The sequence below is a fragment of the Halichoeres trimaculatus genome, unplaced genomic scaffold (assembly GCF_033239565.1).
Source record: "Halichoeres trimaculatus isolate MK-OKI-2021-1 unplaced genomic scaffold, fHalTri1.1 fHalTri1_scaffold_3, whole genome shotgun sequence".
In the NCBI taxonomy this organism is placed as follows: domain Eukaryota; kingdom Metazoa; phylum Chordata; class Actinopteri; order Labriformes; family Labridae; genus Halichoeres; species Halichoeres trimaculatus.
The window spans coordinates 16,010,634-16,025,673 of record NW_027437181.1 but is presented as its reverse complement, the minus strand read 5'-3'; the positions used below and the strand labels follow the sequence as shown (position 1 = coordinate 16,025,673).

The 15,040-nt window shown below is 42.4% G+C and overlaps 1 protein-coding gene across 8 annotated transcripts in view; it reads left to right on the top strand.

Moving 5' to 3' along the window:
- The first annotated feature begins 11,951 nt into the window (after positions 1-11,951).
- Positions 11,952-15,040, top strand: part of cbfa2t3 (CBFA2/RUNX1 partner transcriptional co-repressor 3) — a 43,347-nt gene continuing 40,258 nt past the window's right edge. For 4 of the 8 annotated variants that reach the window (XM_074666195.1, XM_074666190.1, XM_074666188.1 and 1 more), the window contains exon 1: positions 11,953-12,749. In XM_074666195.1, the coding sequence (XP_074522296.1) occupies positions 12,545-12,749 (205 nt within the window). In that variant the 5' untranslated portion in view covers positions 11,953-12,544. Of the gene's footprint in view, positions 12,750-15,040 lie in introns of all 8 variants that reach the window. The other 4 variants (XM_074666186.1, XM_074666191.1, XM_074666189.1 and 1 more) reach the window with 2 other exon arrangements.

The window sequence follows — 15,040 nt, the reverse complement described above, 5'->3', positions numbered from 1 at the left end:
CTAAACAAGTTGTTAAATATCGGCATATTGGATATCAGCAAAATATCCAATATCATGCTTCCCTAATTAAAACAATAGACATTGTTACAAGTTTTTGATATATTTGATAAAATTAATTGGGGTAATTTTATCTGTTCAGTAACTCAATTTTTGTTGAGTGTCTCCTAAATGGTGTATACTTTATAACAACTCTACTAAGCACTTATAAGTTTACATGTTTAACAGCTTGAAAACACCTGTTTTGGCATGCTGAGTGAAATATGTTTGTTGGTAAAGTATTTTTACAATCGAGCGTAACATCAGGCAATTAGAAATTTAAGAGAAATCATATTGTGAAAAAGATGTAGCTACCAAAAGGCACCAGATGTGGAGTAAGCCCTAAAGTGATGATTCCCTTAAACAAGTTACTCTCTTTCCTCTTCTATCGTATGTTAATATCACCAGACAGCTGTGCACACCAGCTTTTAACTGCATCACAACCTGCAGGCAAATTCAACCAGTTCTGAGAAGCTGTGGGTTGGCAGCCAATCATTCAGCTTTTAGACAATTAACCAGCACCTGTGACAGGAAGATCAGTAACAAAGCTAAACACAACTTTTTTTTGTGCAACATTCAAGTGTCTACCAGTGTCCTCTCCTGAGGGAAGGGCGCTCAGATTCCTCCAGTGATGACTGCCTCTCCACTGACTGCAATCTTCGTGGCAGTTTTTTTGTTTGTTTTATCTCTCTCCTCCATGCAGGGTGCTCTGAGGGGCTTGAGGCACACTGTGCTGCATGCCATGCCACAAGGTGGGATAAGGAGCAAACAAACACACGGGCAGTGCTTAGCAACCCTGATCAGAGTGTCTGCCAGGGTCCTGATAAGCTGACAGGCAGGAGAGGACAGGGAGAGGTAGAGGGATTGGTTGGGGTTGTGAGGATGTGAGGCCGTTGACATTGGAGGGTGTTTTCTTTCTCTAAGCTCTTATGGCAATAAATTCCACAACAGCTCCCAATCATTTCGCCATAAACTGTAAGGTGCAGAAGGAATGATTTTCATTGTTCATTTCCATCTGGTTCGTACACCAGAGGAAGAATATAAGCCTGTCCTGCACCCAAGCTGACCAAGTTTCCATTAATGACTGACTGATGGGGCCAGCCAGGTGTTCTCTTGCATTGCCCGCTACGAGCCTGGTGATGGTTTAAGTTACTTCAGGTGACATTTAAACCAACTATGACTCTGAACCAGCATAGTTAGGCACAAGTGATATTACAGTGTGTCCATAATGGTTTCAGTGAAAGGAGTCTTACTACCCTGGAGTTCCAACTCTTACACCAAGGTTCCCTGATTAGCCCAGTGATGCACTTTGTGTAGCTCTCCCCTTGAGAATGCTACAGGTTTGGTTTTACATTTTTGGCAGCAGTAGCTCAGTCCATGGGGACTTGGCTTGGTAACGGCAGGGTCATTGGTTCAAATCCAGGCATGGACCAAGATTGACAATTGGGCTAATAGAGAGTATGCACGTGATGTCACAGCAAGCTGAAGTCACTGCTGTTACGCCCACTGAGTGGCAGAAAGAGGGAGATAAGTGGCAGAGTTGGCTTAAATACTTAAAAAGTAAATTTAAATATTGTGGTCTATCTCAACATCTGCCTGGTTCTGCCTGGTTTTTGATGGTTGGTTAATCCATCTGTCTGTCAATTGGTGCACATCTGTCTGTCTATCCATCTGCCAGGTTTTTCAGCAAATGTGTGGAAGACCCCATTAACATTTCAGTATACTTGTATTACATTGGAAACAGAGGGGTAGACAAAGATGACGAGGTTAAGGCAAAAAGTAAATCAAAAGCCTAAAATTATGCCTGAGTTTTATGTTTATCAGGCTGAGATCAAACATGACAGATTGCTAACTTGCTAGCATTTCCATGCATGCATTAACTTGCTCATAAATTTAGTCTGCCTGGCCATTTAAACATATAGGGCTCTAATTTCGTAGACCAGGTCCAAGCGCAGGCGCACCTGCCCTGCGCCAGCCTTCGCCGCGCGGACAGGGCGTGACCGGCACACTTTGTAAGTTTCCTTCAGTGCCAAGAGAGGCATACTGAAGGCGCAATGAGGCGCAGGGGTGCGCTTCCATGCCTCCCTCCGCGCAAATGGCAGAGAGGGAGGAGAAAAGCCGTGAGTGGGTTTAACACCGCCGAGCACTGTCTTCACCAATCAAATGAGCGCCTTGCCTCAATTTTAAATGCCCTGCGGCTGAGGCGCAGCGTCTGATTGGTCTGAGTGATCCCCAGCACCGCGGAAACAGTGTGCTGGAAAGAGCCGGTAGGGGACACGGTCAGAGCTGCTGTCCCTGCAGCAGGAGAATGGACAGGTGGGTGCATTGGAGGACACGAAGTGCGTCACCGTGTGGGCCAGCTCCCAGGACAGATGTAATCTGTTCCTTTTTTGTCATTAATAGGAGTATAAAATGAAGAGACAGTAACACAGCTGGCTTATCCATTCAGAATACTTTTGATCCACCTGCACTCCTGGTTTGTCATCGCCAAATAGCAGAACCTTTGGTGATATACTGTATACTCTCCCGGTGTATCCACCTCATCCTCCTCACAATAATGTACTCCATCTTTTTAGATCATGTTAAAAATAAAGACTAAAACAGAGAAATATGGGAAATCACGGGTAAATCCGGAGTGACATACATTATTAATATGTCTCTTTTTTTCTTCGTCTTTTCTCTCCCTCTTTTCTTTGAATTAAATGAAATGAGAGAACCAGATATATACTCAGTATCAGATGTTAAGGCTGTTTATTGTTTAATTGTAAGATGTGCATCAAACTTCCAGCTGCCGTCAGATTAACTTTCCATTATGACAAACGGCTTTAATCTGACATCAGATGTGACGGGACAATTAATATAGATACCAATGTCTATGCTTGTTCAGACGGTTACATTAAATAACGATTGCTGTGATTGTTTATGGCATTAAAATGTGCCTGACACTCTGGAAACCTGCCTCTGAGGCTTTGTTGACGTGAACGCACATGTGTGCCTGTCACCAAATCACAGCTGTGGAGGGTGCGCTCCACTTTGTGCCGAGAATAGACCAGGTTGGAGCTGGCGAGCTTTCAGCGCACTTTCTTCACTGTTTTTGGCACGAAATTGTCACTGCGCCAACATGAATCTGCTGACACCTCCCCCTGGTGCGCTGTCAACTCCCCCTGGCGCGCCGTCACACCCATCTCTGCGCAGACGGTCTACCAAATTGTCAAATTGGCAGCGCACGGTGCGCTGCACAAAATTAACACTGCACAGGGTGCGCCAGGCTTGCGCCACGAAATTAGAGCCCATAGATTCTGACTGATATCAGTTATGCCATGTTCATTGTAGATCACTTAAAGTAGCCCATTTGTATAAAATGTACTGTGAGAACCTCATGTATTCACTTCAGCAAATACATAATCCCATTTATTCTGAGAATCTTACTTTCAGCAATATCTGGTTTTCACTGAGAATCTTTGCCATAACTCGTCCCACTGATGTAAGTTTTGGTCAAATTTGCCTTTAACAACAGATCTTACAATGAACCCAGTTGTAAGGCAAGGAAAAGACCGCGAGCTCCATTTCATTGCAATCTCTAGATATTGTGATATTGCAGTCTAGACCCCAGTGGTGTACTGTCCTTCTGACCAAACATTACTGAATAATGTTACAGCTAATGAATTCTTCTGTAAAATAAGATTGCTACTTTAACTTTGCACCAGTAAAAACCCAGCCATATGCTTCTCTTGAAGAATAAACAAAGCAGAGAAAGTGTTTGAAAAGCTTTTTGACCCAGGTCTGTTTACAGATCAGTGAACCTTAATTGGCTCTGTCAGACCATGCTCACTTCCAGCATATCCATTTTGATACTGAGACAATAACAACATTATGGAGCTCAATAGCTCATATTCCTACGTGGCAATAATATCTAGTTCCCCCCTCCTCTCAGCGCAAATCAATGGAGTGATATGGCCTTTGGCTTCATTTTTCATCTTTATTATTGATTGCTGTTCTACTTTGGAGTGCACTGTCAGTCCAATTATGGAGAATTTAATTGATTTTTCTTCACAAGCTGGGTTAGATTGGATTGGTTTATGCAAAGCAGATCAAACAGAAGTACTCCCTGGACTCCTGTCTATGTGTAAAATACAGCTCTAATGAGCAGGAGCATGCTTGCACTTTCTGCTTCTCACCCCTTTCTCCCCACCTTAGTGCCTCTCATCCCACACACACTTCGTTTAAAAAAAAAGGCAGCAGTGGTTACTGTTTTGATAATTCTGCAAATGTCACATGAATAATGATCTGTTGTACACTGTAATTGAAAAGAGTAAAATTGTTGCTCTAAAGCATCCACTGTTGTATTTCACTCCCAGAGAGAGAGATGAAACCTGTGCAAAGAGTTGATAATTCATACAATTATATGTTATGAATAAAGAAGGTGTCTCCTTAAATTCCACAATGACCTTTACAGGAAGCCTCCTCTCATGAATTATACATGACCCTGAACACAATATGTCAGACAGCTCGACAAGGCTAATTAGCTGCAGGTAAATTGTGAAGGACTCCATCTCTTATGCTCTCTCCATCACACATTCACACAGATGCACAGGTCTGCAGGTGTTTACTTTATCCAGCCCATCTCATTCACTGTAAGCAGTCACAGCTTTGAGGAAATTACACTGTAATGTGAACATAAGCTAGGGCCGTGCAATATCTATCAAAAATAATGAGAAAAAAACTACATATGACAAAATAATGACTCAAATTATTTTTCGGTACTGGTCGATTAGCTCACGTATGTGATCATGGAAGTACAGTAACTTTTTGGAAGCAGACACATGTCAGAGCTTATCAGAGACCAGCAGTGTTGTGCCAAGTCACACGGAAAGTTCATAGTTCATTTTTGAAAATTTTGAACTTAACTCAAGGTCCAAAACATGAACAAGTTCACGTTCATTTTTTTGTTGCTAGTTCTCGTTTTCAGTGGAGCCAAGTATGCTTTAATCCAGATCCCTCGAGCTTATTCTCCAATATATGAATCTCTGTATTCAATCAAAACACCACAGACAGAAAAAACGTAACCATGTTGAGTGAACTGTCTGCAGGATGAGCCATACTGTTTGCAAGGAAAGTGCTGTAGTAGATCTGATCTCTGTTGCCGTAAATCACAGCGCTCGGCATCTCTCAGGAACTCCCCTTATCTCTCCGTACCTTTCCGTGCTTCTCAGATTGTGAGCGGCTGTTCACTGCCTCAGAAGTGAATGTTCCCGTTCATAAGTTATAAACCGAGCAGTTTAGTTCACTGTTCATAAAAATTTGATCCCGTTCAATGAACGTGCCCATTTTTACTTGTTCACGCACAGCACTGGAGACCAGCACCGTCAGGCTGCAGGGTTTGACTGAACCATGCCTGCTCTAGCGGTAAAAACAATGTTTTTGTTGTTTTTTTAAGCAGGTGTTTGTTTGGTGCAGTGGTCTCGTTCATCTCCCACTCAGCTGTATGCCTCTGTTCAAACTGTTGGAACTAATTGATCATACTGCTGACTTTATCTGCAGCAGCCTCTGAACGGACTTTGCAGCCCACTAACTGATGGATGACCAACTCTACTATTAAGCGAAAAATTATAATTATGATAACAGTAGCTGCAAACTGGCAAACTGGTTTTAGATTAGGTCACTTTGACACATTTTACATCTGTAGATTTTAAAGAGTAGTCTAAATTGAATACATCATTGCTACTCAATGCATGCATTTAAAAACTATATCAGTCTGAGAGAGTGATTTAAGTTCCCTGATGTAAAATTTATACTTAAAAAAACAAGGCACATTTAAATATACATTTACTTTACAACAAACTGGAGTTTAACAAACCTTATATATCACGCTTTTGTCCACAGACTTACTTGTCTCCACAAAAAAACCCTCAACTTTTCCTTTTTTCCTGTCTTCTAAAGTTTGTTGTCTCAAGTCCTTGAATCTCATCTTCGAAATTTTAAAGTTTTTCCAAGATATTTGCACAGCTACTGTCGAATACAATTGGTGATACTTGTGGTAACATTACTTCTGAGTAAAATGGTAGAATCCCTCTGTGGCCAGTGCTGCACACCTCTCATCATCCCCCATTTAATTATTTTTTGCCAGAGGGCAGTGAGATCATGTTTAATGTATGAGTCTTTGGGCATGTGGTAGTGTATCCGTTTGTTTTGTAGCCACAGAGCAGTGGATGTGTGTTGTCTTATAGCAGTCTATCACTTGTCTCCTCACTTCAATTTCTACTTTCACATTCCTGGAGGCTGCTATTAGAGCTAACACCCCTCCTCTTGGCACCTTTGCACACCCTGAGTGTGCATGTATATGTACTGTATGTGTGTGGGAGAGGGCGCGCGACAGAGATGGCGCTGTCTTCGATGTCTCTGGGTGCCCCCTTGCTGAGCTGTCATCACTCCCTGGCACCGGGTACACAGCACAGCTGCAGGGGAACCACTCTGCAGGGAACCTTCGTTTCCATCTGTCTCCAATTCACAGTGGCACCTATTTAGAGCAGCTCAGCGGCTGTGCATGCCACGAGTCACAAGAGAAGGGGTGGGTTGGTTGTAGGGGGGTCAAGAGAGGTGGGCATCGCGATTGGAGGGTTATATTTGATATGTGTCTGATAAAGCTGTCATTTATGACTTTATCATACATCAGCTTTGATGCAACGTGATACATTTTTCATTTCACATCTTTTTATCAGACTTTTTTTAAGATAGGCATAAATGAAAGAAGTATTCATGAAGATCACAAATCAGAGAAATATTTCCTGAGCATGTCTTTCTTTTTGCCATGTACCATTCATACAGTTAAGACAGAACATTTTTCACAAAGTGGTTGAGGGATTTGTTGGGCTTTGTATGAAACAGGACATAAATTCCATAATATATATCTTGAAACAATATCACTAGTAACCCCATCAGTTCATATCAGTTTAATATGACTGTGGGCATATATTACCATCTGCATGTGTGTGCATGTACCCATATGTGCTTGTGTGTATACACAGTGTAACCCTGCACTTGTGTCTGTGTGTTTGCGAGTATGAGAACGGGGCTTAATTTAGCAGGTGTGCCTTGACAGTTCTTGAATTGGTGCCAAGTCTGCTGTGCGAAGGATAAGAGAGAGGAGGCGCTCAATGTGCATCTGTGTGCAGCTCGACTGTGACAGATGAGGACGGTTTAACTTCTACAGTTCTGTTAAGATCTGGAGGTTTTTCTGGCACTGTTTGTGCCAAACAGGTGTGTATTTTAAAAACACCACAGAGAGAAGAGGTGAACGAGCCTCCGATGACTTATTTGTCTGGCTGTGGTGTTTCTCTGATAGGAGGACGTTGCCAGTTTTTTCCCTCTGAATGTGGGCTCAAATTTGTTGCAAATACTCCAGATGGAAGTGACTTTACCCTTGAGTGTTCTTGTTCATCTGATCCAACCCTGGGTGAATGTAGACAAACACAAAAAATAGTCACATCTTTAATCTTTGGCGATATTTAATGTAAAAAAAAAAACTTATTAAAAAGTCCAAAAACATCCAGATAGAAACACAATAGTATTTCAACTTCAGCTTGTTAAGTGGTTTTGTTTAAATGAATCAGTTTTAGCTGCACATTTATGAGGATTAACTGTTACCCCGTGGACCTAACTTTGTATTTCCTAAAGTTTCTATTTCTTCTAAATGCTTCAAGTCAGTTTGAAATACAAAACAAAACCTCTCAGAGCCTTAAATGTCGTAAAACAAGTGACTACTTGTTGGCTTTGAGTGCTGTGTGGACGGCTGGCGAGTTGAAAAGTTCAGCCGGTTAGTGGTGGCCAGGTGTCTCACAGGCAGGCAAGACACTTCACCATATGTCTGCTTCTCGCCAACAGACGCCAGCCGTCCTCTCTGCTGACTTTCACATGCTTTACTTTTGCTGTGCAAAGTGAAAAGTTAAATCTTGTCTCAACCTTCAGGAAAATGCTGAAAGAATTCTGTTTTTGTTCATATTCAAAAAAGAAGAAAATTTGTTCCCTAGATGTGAAATATTGAAAAACAAAATAGATGTGGTGCATTTCCTCTGAAATTTTCTTATACACTAACAAAGTTTCAGATTATTTTTGGCTCTCTCCTGCATACAGATTGGAGTTTTAAAGAGGTAATGAAGTCCTGGTGTGTCCTCCTGCTGGGTTTGTATTTGGCGAGGGGTGCCTGTGTGTCGCTGATAGAGGGATCTCTCTGACATGGCTGCTCTGGCCCGCCGCATCTGGGGAGCCAGTAGCGGCAGCCGCTGGGGGGAGATAAGGCGAGGCTACCCGCTCGCCTGTAACACACATATTGCCTCCCTCTGCCCTGTTCTCCTCTCCTCCCTGGCTCCCCTCTCCACCCATCCTCCCGCCCGCCATCCCCCCTGACCTTATCTCGGGGGAGAAGGCACCACTGGGTCGCTGCTGTGATAGCACCTGCCAGAACCAGAGCTGGCCTCTGGTGATTATGGGGGAATCATTATCTCTCAGTCCCCAAAAACTCATTTTATACCTGCCAACATCTGAGGAGGGGGGGTTAAAGGAGCAGAGGCTTCTATAACAGGTAACACAGAGAGCGATGTGTGTGTATGTTGAGGTTTGGTACCAGACGAGTCTCCTGGGTTATCTCTTTGGGGTGAAAAAAAACATCCAGCAAACATCTCACATCTTATTCCATGTGGGTTTTGCATTTGATCGACCTCTGATTTGATGTAAGATCATCTGTGAAGATGGCTGCTCATATAGTTTATCTTACTGCTGCATCATAAGTATATATAACCTCAGTTTGGGTGGTTTATGGAGAGTTTACACCATAGTCATAAACTGGATTGCCATTTATCTTAAGATTGATTGTTTCTGGGAAAGAAGTTGTGCTGCTTGCTCATTTTAGATGGAGAGGAGGGAACTTCTCGTTTTTATGGGGCTTAGTATGCATTAAATCACTTCATTCCTAATTTTGTTACAAGAACTCTCTTGATGGAGTCAAGCTAAGCCTCTTTGCTCTTTCTGCTCACTTTTCCTTTCCTGTTTCATCTAAACAACTATGGTAAAAACTTTGATGCAACAGTCATTTTGCCCTCTGCTTTAACCCTTTTCTGACATGCTTATGACATATTTACTACTGCTGCTTTCACTAATGTTTACATAGAAGGTCATACCCTGTAGGTTTTCTCACCCTTTAGGTGCTGGTTAATGTGGTTGCACAGATCCACCTCTAAACCCCCAAAGACTACTGTAGTTGTTTTTGAGGGTAAATCCTGTATAAGTGTATCTCATGCTCTCACTTCACTATTTTTGAGATTTATTTCAAGGTTTAATGTTCAATGTCAGTGCGGGGAATCCCACCAGTTAAGCTCCTGAAAAAACACCTAAATTTCATGTGCAGTGAACACTTTAGGTTTATAGAGAAATCACTTCTTTAACTCTCCTTCTCGCTCACACACACTCTCTCTACACCCCCTCACGCCCAGAGACAGAAAGCAACATGAGTTATTCTCACTTCCTCTCTGCTGTTGACCATATGTGCGTTGGTTTCAGCCGGTGCTGGCACATCTGTGTTCTCACATCCCCTCTCACTTCTCTCATCAGCACACTACTTGATCCAGAAAAATAAGTGTGTGTGTGTGTGTGTGTGTGTGTGTGTGTGTGTGTGTGTGTGTGTGTGTGTGTGTGTGTGTGTGTGTGTGTGTGTGTGTGTGTGTGTGTGTGTGTGTGTGTATGTGTGTGTATGTGTATGTGTGTGTGTTGTGTGTGTGTATGTGTGTGTGTCTACAAGGCACAGAGAAGCACTGCTGTTATACTCTCAGGCCACTCCGTCTGGTTGAGGGGTTAATGAGTCCTGTGGGGTCAGAGGTCAGGGAGGTGATGGCTACAGTGTTGCTTGAGTTTCACATGAGAGCCTCATTCAGCTGTCTGAGCTTTGTGAAGTTAATACTTGTGGATCTTTGATTTGAGACATGAGATGGTAGTGTTTTAGCATGTCTTTTTCCCAGAGGACAAAAAGTCCTGAAGTCTTCATCTCTATTTACTGGCAAGAAATGTTTGCATGTATTGTGTAGAGGAGGGGCGATAATCACATCAGGTTGAATTTGTATCATGTTTGATTGACTTAACAACACACTAACACATCAAGGTTTGCAACTTGCTTAGTAACATACTCACTTTTTCTTGTTCTCATCTTACAATAAATAGAATCTATGTTGAATGCTGAAATGAAATTAAACACAAAGATGGTGAGATGAGCTGTCAGTAGCAGAGTCTGTGGAGCAAAGATAAATTGGAGAATGGAATTAAGGTTAATAAGTGTAGAAATGATGGATACTTACTTTTTAATTTGTGAATAAGCTTCAAATTTATAACATTCAAGCAAACAGTTTGAAAAAAGAAATCTTCTGACGAAAAAAGATAATGAAAAAATGCATGCTATTGTCCCACACACACAAAACACTAGGGAAGTATAATTCATGTTCATTGAAAAGTCAGGAATACAGCTGCTGAGCAGTACTTGTCACCCAAGTATTTACAACGTCAGAATCCTTTTCAAAAACATATTTTCTAAAATCAGACCAGCAACAACAGACTGCCCAATAGCTGATACCATAAAATTACTGATAGTATGTATATTTTTTTTAAGTTTTATGTTTTAAGATGTGGAGTTTCTATGCACCAGGGGGTACGAAAGGCCAAGATTAAGTGAGAAAATGTGTATTTTTTAAACATTGTACCAATTCTAGCTGGAATTAAGCAACATCCTCTTGTTGAAACACAAAGAAAGAAAATGTTCAACTGCAAATTTATTTTTGTCTACTGGGTAAAGGAGTATTCCTGTGCATGATTGTTTATTAATTTTAAGTCTTCATCGAGCCATCAAACAAAATACTGTCTGGGTGTTGTCACAAATCTGTGGCAAGGCTTGTGTCATCAGTCAGGCTATGAATGTGTGTAGAGATCACAACTTACAGGTCTGCAAGGTAGCAGCAGCTCTGTATTCGTTACAAATACTCCATTAGCTGGAGAAATGCTTGGTCTTTCACCTCAGATGAAGGATGAAGATTTAGTGATCTGTCATTACTGGCTTCATTTTCTGACTTGTCTCTTGTTTGCTCTTCCCAAACTTCACAGCATTTTTTTGTTCCAATGCTTGCTTTGACTTTTGCTGCTTTTTTATTTCTCCAGTCCAGTTTCTTCACAATGACGACTTTTCATGTGACTTGAAAGATTTGATCGGGTTGGAATGAGAAATAATGATAAATATTTCCCAAATTATGGCGGATATCAGGCTAGCATAACCCATTGAGTACTTGAACGTGAATTATCAAGGAGACAAAAGTTTCCTGAGACAAGAGAGAATACAAAATGCAGGAAAAATCTCGAAGAAAACCTCAAGATAAACTTGAGGGAAAATGTTGAAGTAATGTTAATTAGTTGTCCTTTGGGTGAAAAGATGCCTGCACAAACTTTGGGGATGGATAGAGAAGGTTGAGTTCACGGATAGACAAAGTGACATAGGCCACTGGGATATGTACACAGCTGCAAAGGTCCCTGGTTAAGGATAGATGGGGTAACTTAGGCAGAAGGATTCAAATAGGAAGGAGTGGCTTCTGTCCCTCGACACAGCTGGTTCCTGACAGAGGAAGCCCAGACAGAGGCCCAGGTCCTGCTGCCTGCTGCTGTCTGCAGCTATCACCATAGCCAGCCACTGCTGCTTGGCCTCCCCAGGGGGCTGCGGCGCTGCAACACAGGCAAACACGTGCAAACTGTTACACACTAACGCACACTTCTGTTTTTTAGCTGCAGCGGCAGGCAGGGGCAGGAGGAGGGTTCAGATGAGAGCACAGCCCCTCAGCCAGAGCCACGAGACACGCTGACCTGCTACTGACATATACACACATACTCATGCATTCTGCGAGAGAAGACAACGAGATCGAGAGACCCAGAAGAAAGAAAAATGGATGAAACCAATGAGTGACAGATACAGTTAATAAGGACAACGGAGGAGACTTTTGGCTGATGACAAAGCAAGAGATGTGTGAATAAAAAAGCAAGTACCATGCATCTTTCTTATGCAATAGTGTGTGCAGATCTGAAGGGAAGGAACAGAGCAGGAAGGATCCAAGAAGTTCACAGCAAGGATCTAGTTCTTCACAAGGAGGTGAAGGAAGTAAAGGAAGTAAAAGAAGACACAGCTGGCTGTCTCTTTTTTGCTTCTTTCTGAAAATTTCATCACAGCGTCTTTGTCCTTGGATGGCGGTTCATTGGGTCAAACACTAATCTACTGGGGCCTCTGAGGCAAACTTTGGTAACACTTTGAAGAGGACAACAACCTGCAAAGCCACAAGGATATTTTGACTAAACCTCCAGGAAATCCTTGAAACGTTTTGGGGATTTTTAACATTGATTGCCCTGTATCTGTTTTTTTTTTTTTTTGAGAAAGTTTCCTGGACACAAGATCAGGAAGTTTCTATCTTAGTGGTGGTGTTTCAAAGCTTCGAGCATGTCTGCAGAGATTCACCTGGAACGACAGAAGAAGGCCGACCTGAGAGCCGGGGCTTTGTCCACTCCACAGTTTTCTCCACGTGTCCCCACAGTGACACTGATCAGCCACAGAGGACTGAGGGAGAAACATAATGCCCTCAGACTCCTGCCCACAAACCTGGATTCAAACCTGGCAACCAGCAGCCTCTACAGATGTAGTGAAGGTAGGAGCTTGTCATCCTAAAGGGACCTGTTATATGAAATCTTTTGGCAGTGTGTTACAGCGATGAGTGATGGAGGGTCCCGCAGCTGTCAGGTCTGCTCATTAAGTTGGAGTGATTGACGTATAATCAGTTTGTGTTGACTTCGAGCGCATGCTGTAAGGACAATATGAGGTTTCTTCATCTTGAAAGTAGACCTATTATTTGATGAGTGAAGCTGGGGTTTCAAGGTTAAAATAACACCAAATATTTGCACTTTTCCATCTCAAAGCAACTTTGCGTAAAATTATTATGAGCTGTCAAACACATGTCATTATTGTTAACAAGCCCAGTGTAATATTTGTCTTATGGGACTGAAAAGGAAAAGGAAAGAGGTTTTTAGAGCACTGGATGGGTGGGGGGTCTTCCTCTGGGCTTCCCCATGCAGCTGCAAGGAGACAGAACCAGATTCTGGAGTTTCGCTGCTCAGCTTCAACAGCCGCATAGAGCAACATGCAGGTCATGAGGGTGCATCACGGTGAACGACACGAGAGGAAACTTTAAGAGGGGAAATTTTACAGCTGCATGAGGGATACTTGAAAAACATCCAGGAATATAAAAGAGGAGAAGAAAAGGAAAATGTAATTGATTCTTAAAGCATTGCAAACACTGAAGTAGTGCCTTTAGGAAAAAAATGAAAACCTTCACTTAAATAACTGGGTTTGAGCTGAGAAAGAGAGAGAGATGTATTAAGAATTGGACATTAAAGGAGCAATTTTATAGAGTCTAAATATGTAGAAACTGTAAATCAGAGCGAGGACTAATACCCAATGGAGTGAATTACCTGCAGCGCCTGCCGTCTCTTGGCAGTAATGAGCTTTGTGAACGTCGCAGCGATAAGGCCTCTATAATTAGGCTTAGTCATAAGCATCCCCCCTGTAATTCTGTGATAAAAACCCAGAAGAACTCTGGTGTCGCTGCTCCTACCCATTCATCTCTCACTCTCCTTCTCTCTCTCTCTCTCACACACACACACACACACACACACACACACACACACACACACACACACACATTCAAGCATACAGTGAAGAAATCAAAATACAATCTGTCAATACAGCTTTCTGTCTCTAGCAGTTTTACCTGATGTAAATGCGTATGGCTTTGTGGGTGGGTGTATAGTCCAGTGATATGTAAGCACCCTGTATGAAGAAGCTGCAGAAACGTGTGTCTGTGCGCGTGCGTGCATGCTTGTGCAAGTGCATGTGAGGTGTTGTGAGCTGCAGCATAGGCTTCCTGTGAGGGAGCAGATGTCGCAGAGCTCAGGCACAGCTGCGACGGGCGATAACCGCGGTGGCAAGAATATGTCGGCACGCTGGCTCTTCTCCCTGGGTCTTATCAGCCGCACACAGCATACAGAAACACACACATACACACACACACACACTCATATAGACACTCTGCCATAAGGAACTGCCACCCAGCAGTAGCACATCGTCACAGCAGGCCCAGATAGAGGGAGGAATGCAATGAGAGAGATGGAGAGAGGAAGAAAAGGACTAAATCAATGGACTTTGAGGGAGAAGGTGCGCTGAATCCCTAACAAAGCCTCATGTTAGCTGTATCATAGACTTCATAATTTAGTCCCAATCCTAATCCTCTGTGGCTACTCTTTGTAGTATGTCTTTACTGAGGGAAAACTTTTATAGTACCCTGTCTTGACATCACTCTGTAATACCTCATTAACTTTGTGAATCAGGATTTCAGAAGCCTTTGAGATACTTTTTTTCCTTTACTAGAGAAAAAAAGTTCTCAAAATTGTATAGAGGCTGAAAACCTATCATGACTGCAGTTTTGCAACTCTCACAAATGTATTATCTTCTTTACACCTTCGCCATGAGTGGTTTATCTTGTTCTTTTGCCGTGTCACTATTTCACAAAAATTATGCTAGCATAAATCGTTATCAAAAACAAAATGACCAGACAAAATGTAGACATCCCTTTGAACAAATTTAACAGTATTTCCACAAATAAGAATATAGAACCCCACTTTAATCTGTTCATTAATCGTCACATCACCATATCTGCGGCACACACAAGCAACTGTTTGTGTCTTCAGTTGGATGTTTGGGGGTGTTGCACGTGGTATGGTGAAGGAAAACTGAGTTGATTAGGATTGAAAAGGAGAGAGGCATGTGTCTGAGGGGATGCAAGGTGTGAGTGAGAGGTGCGAGTATATGTGTGTGTTTGTTTATGTGTGTGTGTGTGTGTGTGTGTGTGTGTGTGTGTGTGTGTGTGTGTGTGTGTGTGTGTGT